The 14,390-nt window shown below is 35.6% G+C and overlaps 1 protein-coding gene across 4 annotated transcripts in view; it reads left to right on the top strand.

The window, feature by feature from the left end:
* Positions 1–14,390, top strand: part of LOC105498467 (ubiquitin conjugating enzyme E2 U) — a 63,453-nt gene that overhangs the window by 1,775 nt on the left and 47,288 nt on the right. For 3 of the 4 annotated variants that reach the window (XM_071091977.1, XM_071091982.1, XM_071091965.1), the window contains exons 2-5: positions 910–991; positions 2,050–2,142; positions 6,010–6,107; positions 10,101–10,218. In XM_071091977.1, the coding sequence (XP_070948078.1) occupies positions 910–991; positions 2,050–2,142; positions 6,010–6,107; positions 10,101–10,218 (391 nt within the window). The remainder of the gene's footprint in view (positions 1–909; positions 992–2,049; positions 2,143–6,009; positions 6,108–10,100; positions 10,219–14,390) is intronic. The other variant, XM_071091972.1, reaches the window with a different exon arrangement.

Raw genomic sequence — 14,390 nt, 5'->3', positions numbered from 1 at the left:
AAGAGGGGGCGAAGAGGGAGTGCTTAAGGGAAATAATAGAAAGAAAGCTGTCCATGGAAGGTATAGAGTGCTTCCCACAGTTGCTTCAGATGTAGTTCAGTGGCATTGTTCAGTTTTTACCTGTGCTATAAAAGTACTGCCTTCACTGGAGATGTTAGGAACAATTATGGAGTCCAACAGCAAACATTCCAGGGGCATGGACCTAACATTTGATATTGTTTCTGCTCATCCTGAGCTTTGTAGTTCTTTGTTGAAAGAGAATCCAATGAAGGAATATGTAAATGTAGATAATAGAGAGACAGTGCTCACCCAGACAAGCACTAACATACTTAATAACTATGTGGGTGCTCAGAAGTGTTTTTGTGTGTATGTAAATGTGTTACTTAACATAGTTCATAAGGTTTTCTATGAAATACATTCTTGTCCCTCCATTGGAACAATTCCTCAAGTATAGTAAAACTTTGCTTTTATATACAAGTGTAATTTTGGATTTTTTCTTAATGAAAATGTTCCCACTTCATGCCTTTCATATAGCATTCATATAGCTATAAAATGTTTTGAAGAAACATGCACTTTCCAACTATTTCTTTCTTTTAAAATTTGAATCTTAAGTTGGTTATTGATTTATACAAACAGTATATAAGCCACACATCCTAATCTTGACTTTCTAGTCCCACTTGTGATTTCCACACTTATGATTTATTTTTATTTACTATTGTATATGTTTTCTTGGATCTATATTAACTTCTGTGTAATAAGACATATAACACTTCCCCAGAGCAGCAAATAAATAAAGTTATCAAGAAAATTAGAGTTTTTAGAATTCATTGTGACCTGGTATATGATTTTCAAAACTTCAATAAATACTTAATAAGTTTTACCTGATTTAATTTTGTTTTTAACTTCAAGGGCATCACTGCTAGGCCTGTAAGTGAAGACATGATGGAATGGGAAGTCGAAATTGAAGGTCTACAGAATTCAGTCTGGCAGGGTTTGTATTTTCAAAACCAATCTATTTTTTTAAAAGTCTTTATACCATTATTAGCCCATCCTCTTTTTATGTAGGATAAGATTGCATTATATAAATTTCCTGAAATTCTTCTTTGTATGCATAATAAGTTTGTATTATACCAGTTATCTAAAATTCTAAAAATATTCCCATTATTTTTTCATTATGTGACTTTTTTTTGTCATGTGTCAACATAGATGGAAATTTGGGGTATTTTTCTTTATGCCAAATCTTAATTTTATTACATTTTTAAGAAGCAGACACAATAAAACATATCAATTGAGAATATCTTCTGTCTTCCATTAGCTCAGGTACTAACTATCAAAATTCCTATTGGCTTCGAAACCCCGCAGTTACTTCTCATTTTTTCCTTTATGACTTTCCCCCAAATTTTCATAAATCAAAAAATCTCAAGAACACTAAGCCACTATAAACTTTAATGATCATGTTTTCTTTCAATCATGGATTAATAAGATAGATTCCTTGAGTGAGGTAGGGGAGAGAAACACATCAGCTGATAATTACAATAAAATATACATTTTATGGATTTTGAACAGAATGCCAAAGAGGAAGAGGATTAGTTAATTATGCCTGAGGGAGTCAGGAATGTCTTCCCAAGGAGATCACATTTGAGTTGAGTCCTGAAGAATGTGTAAGAGTCTGCCAGGTTCAGAAGAAGGAAAAGGAAATTCGGGCAGAGTAAACAGCACAGCAAAGACTTGTAGACAAGAAAGGGTGTAGCAGATTCTGGGAATGTGAGTTCAGTCAATACGAGATACAATAGAAGGGGTGGATGTTAGAGGGACAAAGGTAGTAAATGGAAAGGACTAGTGGGAAAGAGACTGAAAACATATGATTATAATAGATTGTGAATTGTCTGTTATACTATCCAGAGGAGTCTGTGCACTCTATGAATCAATTTACTTAAAAATAAAACTGTGCAAAGACTAAACCATATGGAGAAACTCCAGTGTTAATCAGGTTACAGTTAATCAGTACAACATGACACTTTATTAAAAATGTTTATTTCTATATTATAGGTTTAGTCTTCCAACTGACAATACATTTTACATCGGAGTACAACTATGCTCCTCCAGTTGTGAAATTTTTAACAATTCCTTTTCACCCAAATGGTAAGAACTAAATGACATTTTTATCATTAGAGGCTTTGTCCCTATTATCCTTGTTTCTTATAATAATCATGTTTCTTTTTAAGAACTTTATTATGATTCTTAAAGTAACAACTCTCTTTGGGGAAAATATGAAAAGGCTGGAAAAAATTAACAATCACCTTAAATCCTAATGCAAAGAGAAAATACTGTCAACATTCTGCCAAATTTATTTTCTTTTTTTCTATGTATGAGTTTTTTCTATACAGTTGAGGTATTACACATGAATTTTTGCCTCTAGGTTTTTAATTTTATTTATTTTATGATTTTTTTTGAGACAGAGACTTGCTCTGTCGCCCAGGCTGGAATGCAGTAGTGTGATCTTGGCTCACTGCAACCTCCACCTTCCAGGTTCAATTGATTCTCCTGCCTCAGCCTCCCCAGTAGCTGGGACTACAGGCATGCACCACCACACCCGGATAGTTTTTGTATTTTTAGTAGAGACAGGGTTTCACCATGTTGGCCAAGCTGGTCTTGAACTCCTGACCATCCTCCCGCTTTGGCCTCCTAAAGTGCTGGGATTACAGCCATGAGCCACTTCACCTGGCCTAGGTTTTTAATTTTAAAACTACATGTCTTTTTGCTGCACTATTAAACATTCTTCAAAAGATCATCTTAAATGGTTCAACAATACACTTCACCATTCCTGTACTGTTCAATATTTTAGCTGGATCTAGTTTTTCATCATTATAAAAAAATGATGCACTGGACAGATTAACTTTTTTTTTTTTTTTTTTAAAAAGGTAAGTTAGATTGCTACTTAAAGTTATACACAAAATGAATTCCTGAAGGATCAAAAATCTAAAAATTTTAAATGCTGGAAAAGAAGGAAATCTAATAGAATTTTTATGGGCTTGGTGAGGAAGACCTTTCTCTGCATGATAAAACCCAGTAACTGTTTGGAAAATATGACACATTAAACTGCAAAACCTGTTAAAACTTCTCTACAGCCCAGGACATTATACTCAGAGGTCAAAGACACTGACTTTTGCAAACTGAGGGAAAATATTTGCAATGCATATAACAGAATATGTATATCATATGAAGAACACTTGTCAATCAATAAAAAACATAAAGCAATAAAAAAATGGATAAAGGCTATAAACAAACACTGGATAGAATAAACAACAAAAATAAACATTAAAAGATTATCAGTCTCACTAGTAAGAAAATAAAAGCAAATTAAAACTAAAAATATTGTTATTTACCACATATTCCTAAAATGTCAAAAGATAACATACATATTTAGTAGGCATGGGTAGACATTGTTCCTCTGATATAATCATGACCTTTTGAGGAAGTAGTGTGACAGTTTCGAATCAGATACAAAATGCATATATCCCTAAATTCCCATAATACCATGTTTATAAACTGTTCTGTAGAAATATTGGCACAAGTGTGCAAGAGTATGTTATATTTAAAGATGTTTATTCCCACCAGGCTCAGTGGCTTATGCCTGTTATCCCAGCACTTTGGGTGGCCGGTGGGGAGTATTGCTTGGTGCCAGGAGTTTGACACCAGCCTGGGCAACATAGTGAGACCTGTCTCTGCAGAACATAAAAAAGTTAGCTTGGCATGGTAGCATGTGCCTGTAGTCCCAGCTACCTGGGGGGCTAAGGTAGGAGAATTGCTTGAGCCCACGTGGTCAAGGCTGCAGTGAACCATGATTGTCCCATTGCACTCCAGCCTGGGCAAGAGAGCAAGACCCTGTCTCAAAAAAAAAAAATTTTGATTCTCAATAGCAATATGAGAAAAATGGAAATAACTTCAATCTCCATTAACATAGGAATTTTAAGTGAAATATCCTACAGTTACATGTATTGCTTCTAAACAGAATGAGGAAGGTCTACGAACCTTTTAGGTCTAGGTCATTGCTATATCTTTAGAATCTTCACTGCCTGGCATATAGTAGGTATTCAGATATTTTTTGAATAAATATTTATGTCCAGAAATATGTTGAAAATACATTGTTAAGTGAAGAAAGACTTTGAACAATAAAATTTAAAATATGCTTCCATTTAATAAACACACACATATGGTTGTGTATACATATATATGTTTGTGTGTATATTTGTATAGACCAACTGGTAATATTGGTCTTAAATAGTAGAATTAGTAGGCAGGGGAACATTCACATTTTACATTAGATTTTTTTATGTTATTTTTTCCCAAGTACATTATTTTATTGTAATTAAAACCTATTTTTGGCATCTACAACACAAAATTAATTACATACATGTGCTTTTATTTGTTTAAAATAGTTAGAATTATTGGATTAAATTTAATGCGGGGGATATTCTTATCTCCTAGTCCTCATCCCTCCCACTTCCATAAAGTAGAGGGAACTTTAGTCTCTAGGAGGGAAGGTATAGGAAACTTGTGACTGCTCTTTTTTTCCTCCATCACTCCTCCCAGAAGTCACTTATCTGATTAGGGAGATGAAGGAAAGAATTGAGCATGCGCGGCCCAGAATTTTCTCAACACTCTCTCTTTCTAACCATCCTGGGTACGGTCTCTTTTTCTCCAGGCAGGAAACTTAGGCAGGCCTTCGGTTTGGGAGTTAGGTTCAAATCAGGGAGACTTTTGTGGCACCTGATTAAAGCCATTCATCAAGTGCATTCTCCATTTCAGTCTTATGTACGATGTAGCTGATGTTTTTACTTCCACCTTTCAATACTTTGATCTATTTTATAATTACATATGAACTTGTGGGGAGAGAGGGGTTAGTTACTAGCTTTCAAACACCCCCACCACCCCGCAAAAAAAGATGGCTATGTACAGTTTTAAGTCTTTATATAAAAAGCTAAATTGCCTTCCAGTGGTATTTATACTCCCACCAAAAACTATATTAAAGTTCTCATTTTAGCACCTTCCAATTCTGGCCATTGAAACTCTGAAGAACATTTGTTTGCCAATTTGATAAGAGTCTTGCTATTATTTTAATAAGCACTTCTTTGAATACTTGAGATGTAAACATTCCCCACATTTGTTGATTCTTATTTGGTGACTTATATGATACAATTGACAATGTTATCACATTGTCCTAGATGTTGCAAATTTTCCTGTAATTTGTCATTAGAGATTTCCTCAAAATTGTCATTAATTTTCAATTTTGTTCATGCTGTTTTTTCACATCTGGGATTTAGAGACTTTTGTGATTTAAAATAAATTTATATTTAAGATATATTAGTCTTGTCCTTTGAGGTTTTTGCAATTGTCTTTCATCTTAGATGATCCTTTCCCAAAAGAAAATAAAAGTCATTTTAAGTTTCTTCATTCTAGAGTTTTTATTTTTCTTATTTAACTCTATTCTTTTATTTTTTCAAACACTAAATTGATTAACTGTGTTAGGGCATAAGTCAAGCTGCTGTATATCTTTCCAACTTAATATAACAGGCCAAGGCTGGAGGGAAGTTGTGCCCATCCTCAACGTGAGGATTTCATTTCTGGGACTAAGGCATTTACTGTTTGTCACCATTTTCAGTCAGGGGGAAGGGGGGAAAAAAGAAGGAAAACCAGCTTTCTTTAAAAAATGACTCAGAAATTGCACACTTATCCTTATATCCCACAACAAAAACTTAGTGCCACAAGGCCACATCTTGCTAGAGCAGAGGATAGGAAAAACAGTAGGGGCACATATGTATTCAGCTAAAACAACATGGTAATGGGTGGGAACCAAGGATGGGTATAGTGCTTCTCATTACAGAGAGAAGAACTAGGAAAAAGGAAGAGTAAATGCAGATAAATTTTCTGGCTTATCATTTTGATGTTTGTAAAGTTTAAATAATAATTTATTTTATATGCCAATATTAATGTATTATTTTAATACAGTAGACCCACATACTGGTCAGCCCTGTATAGACTTTTTGGACAACCCTAAGAAGTGGAATACAAACTATACATTGAGCAGCATCTTACTTGCCCTACAGGTAAGGATGGATTTCATATAATCCTCGCTTTAATACTTTTAATTACCCTAATTATTCAAACTATAAGGATTAAAATATACAATGAATATTTAAGTATTTAAAGAATTTGAGACGCTTATTTAAATCCATACTTCTATATGAAGGCTACAAAGTGGAACTTACTTAAATTATAAAGACTATTATTTTAAAATGAAATAGATAATTAAGGTCCCTCAAGACCAAAGAATACATATCTTATAAAAGAAGAAAATAATTATTTAGATGGTTTCAATTCTGAAAAATATAACCTTAGGTTTTCTTTTGGCTCCTAACTTCACTTACTGGTGTTGAACAAGCCTCTTAGATTGTTCTTCATTTACAGGCCTTGCCTTCCTGAGAGAGGTGGATCCAGTGACTACAACTTAAAACGTTCACTTTTGTTTTTAGTTTCTGACAGCGCTAGTTAGCTACTTTCTGTCTCATTAGTGCTCATATCAAACCCAGTGAACAATTATACTAAGGATTTTCTCCTCTTCTCAGATGCCTGTTTCTCAAATGCCACATTTACCCACTGGACCCATGGTCCTTAAAAGCATACCTCAGTGTTGTACTATTTCTTTTCTTTTTCTTTCTTTTCTTTCTTTCTTTTTTTTTTTTTTTTGAGACAGGATCTTGCTCTGTCACCCAGGCTAGAGTACAGTGGCACAATCATGGCTCACTGCAGCCTCAACCTCCTGGGCTCAAGCGATTCTCCCACCTCAGCCTCTCAAGTAGCTGGGACCACAGGCATGTCCTACCATGGATGGCTAATTTTTTAAATTTTCTCTAGAGACAGGATCTCACTATGTTGCTCAGGCTGGCCCTGAACTCCTGGGCTCAAGTGATCTTCCCACCTCAGCCTCCCACAATGCTGGAATTACAGGCAGGAGCTACCACATCCACCCAGTGTTGTGTTGTTTCTGATCCTTAAAAAACTCTTCTTTCTCATCTGATGCTAAAATGAATTATTTCAGTGACACTTGCTTTGACCACTTAGATCTAGTGTAGCAATAATCTATCCATAGAACTACTTATCACTAATAGTATCTGGAGATAGATAATTGCATTTTGATTATCTAGAATACTTGGAATATAAAATATTCTGGCATCATTGAAATTTTTAATATGGAATTATAATATAAATTGCATTTCTTCTATTTCTTATATTTGAAAATAAATAAAATAAAACTTTTCTGGCTAGTCATCTTAGCATACTAAGTAAAATATAATCTTTAGGAAAGATTCAATGTTCAGTTCATTCATTCATTCTACAAATATGTATTGAGGATCTACTTGTGTGAGGCTGTGTTCTAGGAAAGAGACATTTGAGCAAAAGCTTTAAGGGAGTGAGTGAGTGTGATATGCAGAAATCTGGGGTTAATCCTTTGAATGCCTTTAAACTGAGACATACTCTGATTTCATCCACCTAAACTAGAGTCTGCCCTAAGAATAGCAAAATGATCCCAAAATGTAATGAGTAAGGGCAAACTAGAATGAGCTGGTGAAAATTTTGAATTGAAGAATATTTGATAAAAAGAAAGTGTGGGGCTCTGAGTTAAGATTGCCTGGCTTCACATCCTGGTTCTGTCACTTGATACCTTTGTACCATTGGACAAATTTTCCCACTTCTCAATGCCTCAATTTATTCATCAGTAAAACGGGGCTGTTGTTACCTCATGTAACCTGTGATGAGGAAATCAATTAATGCATGTAAAGAATTCGGAACTGTGACTGGTCCAAGAAAATAACTCAATACAGGTTGAGTATTTCTTATCTGAAATGCTTAGGAATTGGGAATTTTTCCAATTTTTGAATATTTGCATTATATATACTTACCATTTGAGCATCCCAAATTTGAAATTTTGACATCTGAAATGCTGCAGTGAGCATTTCCTTTGCACATCATGTCAGTGCTCAAAAAGTTTTGAATTTGGGAGTATTTAGGATTTCAGATTTTCAGATTTAGGATGCTGAACCTCTAGTTAGTTAATATTATGATTGTTCTTACTATTAAACAGTAATGCAAAGTGACACCAAAGGGTTACCAAATATATCATGGAAAGCCAGTAGATAATACAGTTTTGTCTTTTTATTTTTCAGAAACATTAATAAAACAAATATGCCCACATTACAAAAGATTTTTAAGATAATGGGAAGGAAAGGAAAATCACTGATAATTATAAAGAAAACCCTTAACTCTACTGTTACTAGGAAAGAGCTTTCTGCTCTTTTCTCCTGTGTTTCTGTCTGAAATCTTTTGGTGGATCCCACCTTCTCCACAGGTGTAAGCTCTAGTTCTGTTGCACATCTAATCCTCACACCTAGACTCTCTCTAACACACCAGGCAATCCTGCTCATACTTATATCTTCATGCATTTCTGCACTCACATTGCTTGGTTCAATTCAGATCAAAAAACATCCATAGAATTCTAAAGTTACCTTAGAAATGGCCAGTCTCCAGCTCCTCTCTGCCTGGCAACTCATTTTCTCCTCCCCTCTTCCTCAGTCTGTCCAGCAAGCAGCTGTTCATGTTGTTGTGAGAGTTAGATCAAATGAGTCTTCCTCTAGGATACCTTTTCTGATTTATTTTCCTAGGCAGAATTAATAGCTTTGGTTTTGAGGGAGCTTCCTTTGCCACACACCCAACAGTACCCTAAGCAGATTTCTGTTAGAATGCTAATACTATAATGCACACACTGCTTACATATATGTCTTCCCCATTGGACTACAAGCTTCCCCAAATCAGGAAACAGGTCTAATTCATCCTTGATTTCCCAGAGCGTACCAAGGACAATGCTGACATTTGGTAGATATTAAATAAAATGAATGAATGAATGAATGAATGAATGAATGGATGAACCTGAATTTTTACATCGTTGTGATTATGGTGTGGATATTGCCACATACTTAACAATAAGAATACATTCTGAGAAATGAGTTGTTAAACATTTAATCATTGTTTGAAAATCATGGAGTGTACTTACACGAACCAAGATGGTATCCCCTGATACATACCTAGGTTATATTATAGCCTGTTGCTCCTAGGCTACAAACCTATACAACATGTTACTGTACTAAACACTATAGGCCATGGTAACACAATGGTAAATATTTGCGTATCTAAATGTAGAAAAGGTACAGTAAAAATTTGGTATTATTATCTTACAGGACCACCATGATATATGCCGTCTGTTGTTGAGTGAAACATTATTATGTGGCACATGGCTATATAAACCATTTTTTTCACTTAACATTGTCTCTCAAGTAACTTCCATATGGTTATAATCAATACTTTAATATTGACCTTCAATATTCCTTTGAAGGTCATTGCTGCACAGTAGAACTTTCTGCATTGATGGAAATGTCCAATATATCTGCACTGTTCAATACAGTAGCCACTAGTCATATGTGGCTACTGAGCACTTGAAATATTGCTACAATGACTAAGGAACTGAATTTTTAATTTTATTTAATTTTAATTATTCTAAATTTAAATAGCCACCTGTGACTGTACCTACGGTGATGGGCAATACAAGTTGAGACCATAATTACTAACTACTTCTTTCTCAATAACAAATGACATACATTTTCAATTATCACAGTTATTCAAGGGGAATGTACTTGAAATGTTGTTTAAAATATTTTGAAGTTTAAGTACACTAACCACCATCAACTAAAATTTTTATAATCTTAATTTAAATTCAATTTAAATGTATATGATAGGAAGGAATAAGTTACAGAAAGGAGCTTGTAACTTTTTTTTGATCTATCATAGTTTTATACAGTACATTCATGAGCCTAATGTTAGGTTTCTTGAGAGTACAGACTATGTCTCATGTTATTTTTTAATCTATCTCCAGATCCATACTAGTAAGCATTTAATAAATGCTTATTGAAAGTTGTATATATTGGTTTGTCTTTTTGCTCTAAAAAAGTTTACTTTTGAAATTATATGTTGTCTGTGTTTTCCTATAGGTTATGCTTTCCAATCCGGTGCTAGAGAATCCAGTGAATTTGGAAGCAGCCAGAATACTGACTAAAGATGAATCTCTGTACAGAACAATTCTAAAACTTTTCAACCGGCCATTACAAAGTAAGAAGTACCTACTTTGTCAGGTGCAGTGGCTCACGCCTGTAATCCCAACACTTTGGGAGGTCGAGGTGGGTGGATCACCTGAGGTCAGGAGTTTGAGACCAGCCTGACCAACATGGAGAAACCCTGTCTCTACTAAAATACAGAATTAGCCGGGCGTAGTGGTGCATGCCAGTAATCCCAGCTACTCAGGAGGCTGAGGCAGGAGAATCGCTTCAACCTGGGAGGCAGAGGTTGCAGTGAGCCCAGATCATGCCATTGCACTCCAGCCTGGGCAACAAGAGTGAAACTCCATCTCAAAAAAAAAAAAAAAAAGTAACTAGTTTTTGTTATTTGGCAATTATCAATTATACATCAAACATTTATAGCATAGTGATCTAGGAAATAGTTGTTATATAAGGGAATATTTGAAATATTTTCTGTATCCATTTTCAGTAATGAAATGGTATTAAGATCTCTCGTACTGTAACTCTTTGTCAAACCAACCAATGCGATCCTTTTTTAAAGATCATCAAAGATCTTAAGCTGAGTGTCTTTGACTGCTATGGTCATATGTATGGATGGTGCCAAATGAAACTAGTCTACCCATCATAAAGATATGACATCTAATTTTAACTCTTCAATCTGTAATGAGCCTTTCCCAGACTTCACCTACAGTACTCCAGATCCTACTGATTTGCACCACTTTTCTTCTTGGTTAGCAAGATGTCAACTTTTTTTCTCCAGAGAGTTCCCTCCCCAGGAATTCCTTCTAAGAGTCCACGTGGAAATAGAGCCTGAAGCTCTTCAGTCTTTCCGCTCTACTGGGCAGTGTTTTCCTGCTACCCTTGGTGTCCTGCCAGCAGCTTCGCTGTGACTCTTAACTCCATTGCCTCCATGGCCCCTGTGCTCTCTCTGTCTCTTTCTCCAGGTAGTAGAGCACTGCTTCTGGCTTCTTGTGCACAGAAGGGTTTCCCACAAATGAGAGCTGGGGCCCTACTGACATAGTTATTTCCTCTATATCCTGCCCCATCTTCTTCTGGTAGCATACAGCAACCTTGCAGAGTAGCTGGTATCATTACCTTCCCAATCAACAGGCCTTGATTTCTTACAGTACTTTTTCTCTCAGATTTCCATTGTTTCTTTCTCTATTTCCCTTTCAGGACTCCCAATCCATTAGCTAGGTCTGTATAATTGTGACTGAGCTCAATTGCTCCTCCTCCTCAAGGTTTTTGGGTCTGATACAAATCAAATGGTGTTGACCAAGTTCTAAAGTACCATAGAACTTTATTCTATGACAAAGTTCTTGAGGGAGCTATTTGATCACAAGCTTAATGCAAAGCAGTAATAGAAAATTCCTTTCTTCTAAGTATGTGTTATATAATAATTTAACCCTTCTCTGACTTGGTAGGCTTTCATCTGGAATACAGTAGGCTCCACTTGGAGCCTCGCATTTCTAAAGGCTGAAGAAACTGTATATGTTTAGCCAATGGAAGAAAAGATAAAGGGCAGTTGTAAAAGCTGGTTTCAAATATTTGAAGGGATTTCCTATGGAAAAAGGAGACTTCTTTTGGGTTGCTTGAGAAAACTAACACAGGACAAACACTAGAGCTACAAGTCAGTCATACTTTCCCAGGCCTGCTGGGATGTAGCAGAACTGAAGTTCAGAATACGCAGGCTTGGCCCTGCCTTGTGTCAGAACATACCTTAAATATATCAGGGACTTTACTACATAATCAGTTGTCTGGAATTAATTTTATTGTCCTATGTCTAAGCCTGGTATGTGATATGCAGACATGTAAATGTCGCTCATTACCCAAACTTTTCCCCAACATTTGTTATGTTTGCCTACCCTGAACAGCTAGGTCTTTGCCTCGGTGTGTTGGCAAGAAGACCAAGTTCTAAGCTCAAACCCAGTGTGGAGGTCCAATGACCTTCCCGTTTCCTGACAGCCTCCTTTCCTTGTGGCCTGGCCCCTTTTCCTTTCTTAGTGTGCTCACATACCCCAGACTGCCTGAGAACAGTCCTGGTATAATTATTTCCAGTACCTCCTTTCACTTACAATGTACCAGTTTGAACAAACAATTATATAGCCAGTTGGGTGCCCAGCTGATCTTTCCTAAAGGCAAATGACTCTATAGTTGTGCCATTCTCAATGGTAAAGTCCATCCAGGTCCCCAGTTGGCCAAATATGAGGAAGAATTGTTTTAAACAATTTAAGTTGCTTAAAAGAATGGACAAGGCCAGACTGGCAGTTAGTAAACTCTCTATTACTAAAGGTGTTCTTTTGTAACTAGTGTTTATTTGATAGAGCTAAATGACCATTTTTCAGAGATGTTATCAAAGGGCTTCTTTGATAAAGCTCTGGTGCCAAGAATTGGATAAGGGGACCTTTTAAATACCTTCCAAAGTATTGTTCAACTAGTTTATGAAAACTCAGAGGAAGAAGGTCTGGAGACAATGTATAACAACTGTTTGCCTCATAGATTCTGAGTATTGCTACTTACTTTCTAATTTGTTATGAGCTTTCATATGAGGTTTCATGTGAGCAATTATCTGCCCCTTTTTTCAGTTCATCCTTGTGAATTTTGATTTCTGTATAGTTGTATTATCAAGTAATATTTACCTTCTGTTTGTCATAGTTGTTTCCATAGTTTAAAACAGAAGTTTCATATAATTTTTAAAACCTTTGGTTGAAGAAAAATACAATAGTATAAAAAGAGTAAAGCTGAGTGATGGTAGCTAAGCCTGAGGTAATTTTTTCCTAGGCAAGTATATTCCTATAGTTTTTCATAAAAAGGAGGATCATCTAATACATTTCAGATGCTTATCTAAATAAACTATAATTGACATGAGTCATAATACTACAATAAAGGAGAATATAGAAATATTAGGGAGATTATAATACTAATTTGTGTGATATACTTTTTAAAAACCTGATAATTCTACAAATACATCACCTTCTGCTTGTGATTAGGAGAATGTTATGACAGACATTTGATTCTTCTCCAATTCAAGCTCCCAATTCCTTCACTGGGTTTTAAAAAATCCTTTTAATAATAGAGCAATTTTAAAGCAAATTGTCTCTACAATTGAAGCAGGTGGTGTCTCATAGGATTCCAGGCTGCCATTTCTTTTTAAAGTGAGTATATTTCTTTGGTTAGGTGTAGGAATACCCTTCCCCCGAGAAATACACTTTCTGGGTGTCAGGGGAAGACAAAATTTAGTCTAGTAGCATTGCTCACTTGTTACAGAACATGAGCTTTAGCACCACCATTCAGAACCAGTTTTGTTGTTGATGATTACAGTTTTGTTACAGATACTCTGTTACTTACAAATGTCATAAGATATTGAAAAACTGAGTTTAACAGCGTGGCAGAGTGTGGATCTATTTGCTTGGGTTACATACCTCTTTTTTCCTGTTGCATTTCGCTATACCAGATAGTCCAGTCACTTTTCAGCAACGTTTCTAAGTTGCTAGTTTTAACGAGAAATGTTAAGTATTTATTTTCTATCAAAAAAATATGTTTATAGTTTTAGAGGACACATAATAGGAATCGGTTTTTAATGAAATATGTCCTCTATCCCTGACTGTTGCCTGCCAGAGGCAACAATAGCTTTCAACACATTTAGCTGTTTGGTCTGGCATTTACCACCACATTTCTAAGTTGATTCTATACTAATATTTGTAGGCTTTTCGGTTTTAGATATTATTTATAGACTTCATCTTATAAAATACAAAGATTTTGCTTTTATACTACCATTCCTACGCACATTTCCTCTACCCCATTCTCCTAATATGAGTTGGCTACATTAATATGACTTTATAAATACTTGTCACAGATGAACCATAAATGGTTATCTTTCTTTTCTTGTACAAAAGGTCTGATTTTACATTCCTTTGTTTTTTTTGTGTATACACTATCTTTTCTTCTTCTAAACTTCCTGAGAAAGCTGGAACACAGCTCCTAGGCATTCAATCAGCATCGAGTCTGTTCTGTTTTTGGAGCCCTCTTTCCTGTGGCACTCCATCCTTCCTCTTCTTTTCTGAATTGGCAGTTCTCTTGCAGGTGTGCTGGGATGGCCTTTTTGGTGCCTGCTGGGTAGGAGCTCCTGCTGGCTGCTCAATCCCCCATTTTCCTTGTGGTTGGTTTTGCTCCTTCGTTTTGTTGGAGCACATCTTCTAGGAGCTT

The sequence above is a fragment of the Macaca nemestrina genome, chromosome 1, assembly GCF_043159975.1.
Source record: "Macaca nemestrina isolate mMacNem1 chromosome 1, mMacNem.hap1, whole genome shotgun sequence".
NCBI classification, from domain to species: domain Eukaryota; kingdom Metazoa; phylum Chordata; class Mammalia; order Primates; family Cercopithecidae; genus Macaca; species Macaca nemestrina.
This window is presented reverse-complemented; position numbering and strand designations above follow the sequence as displayed.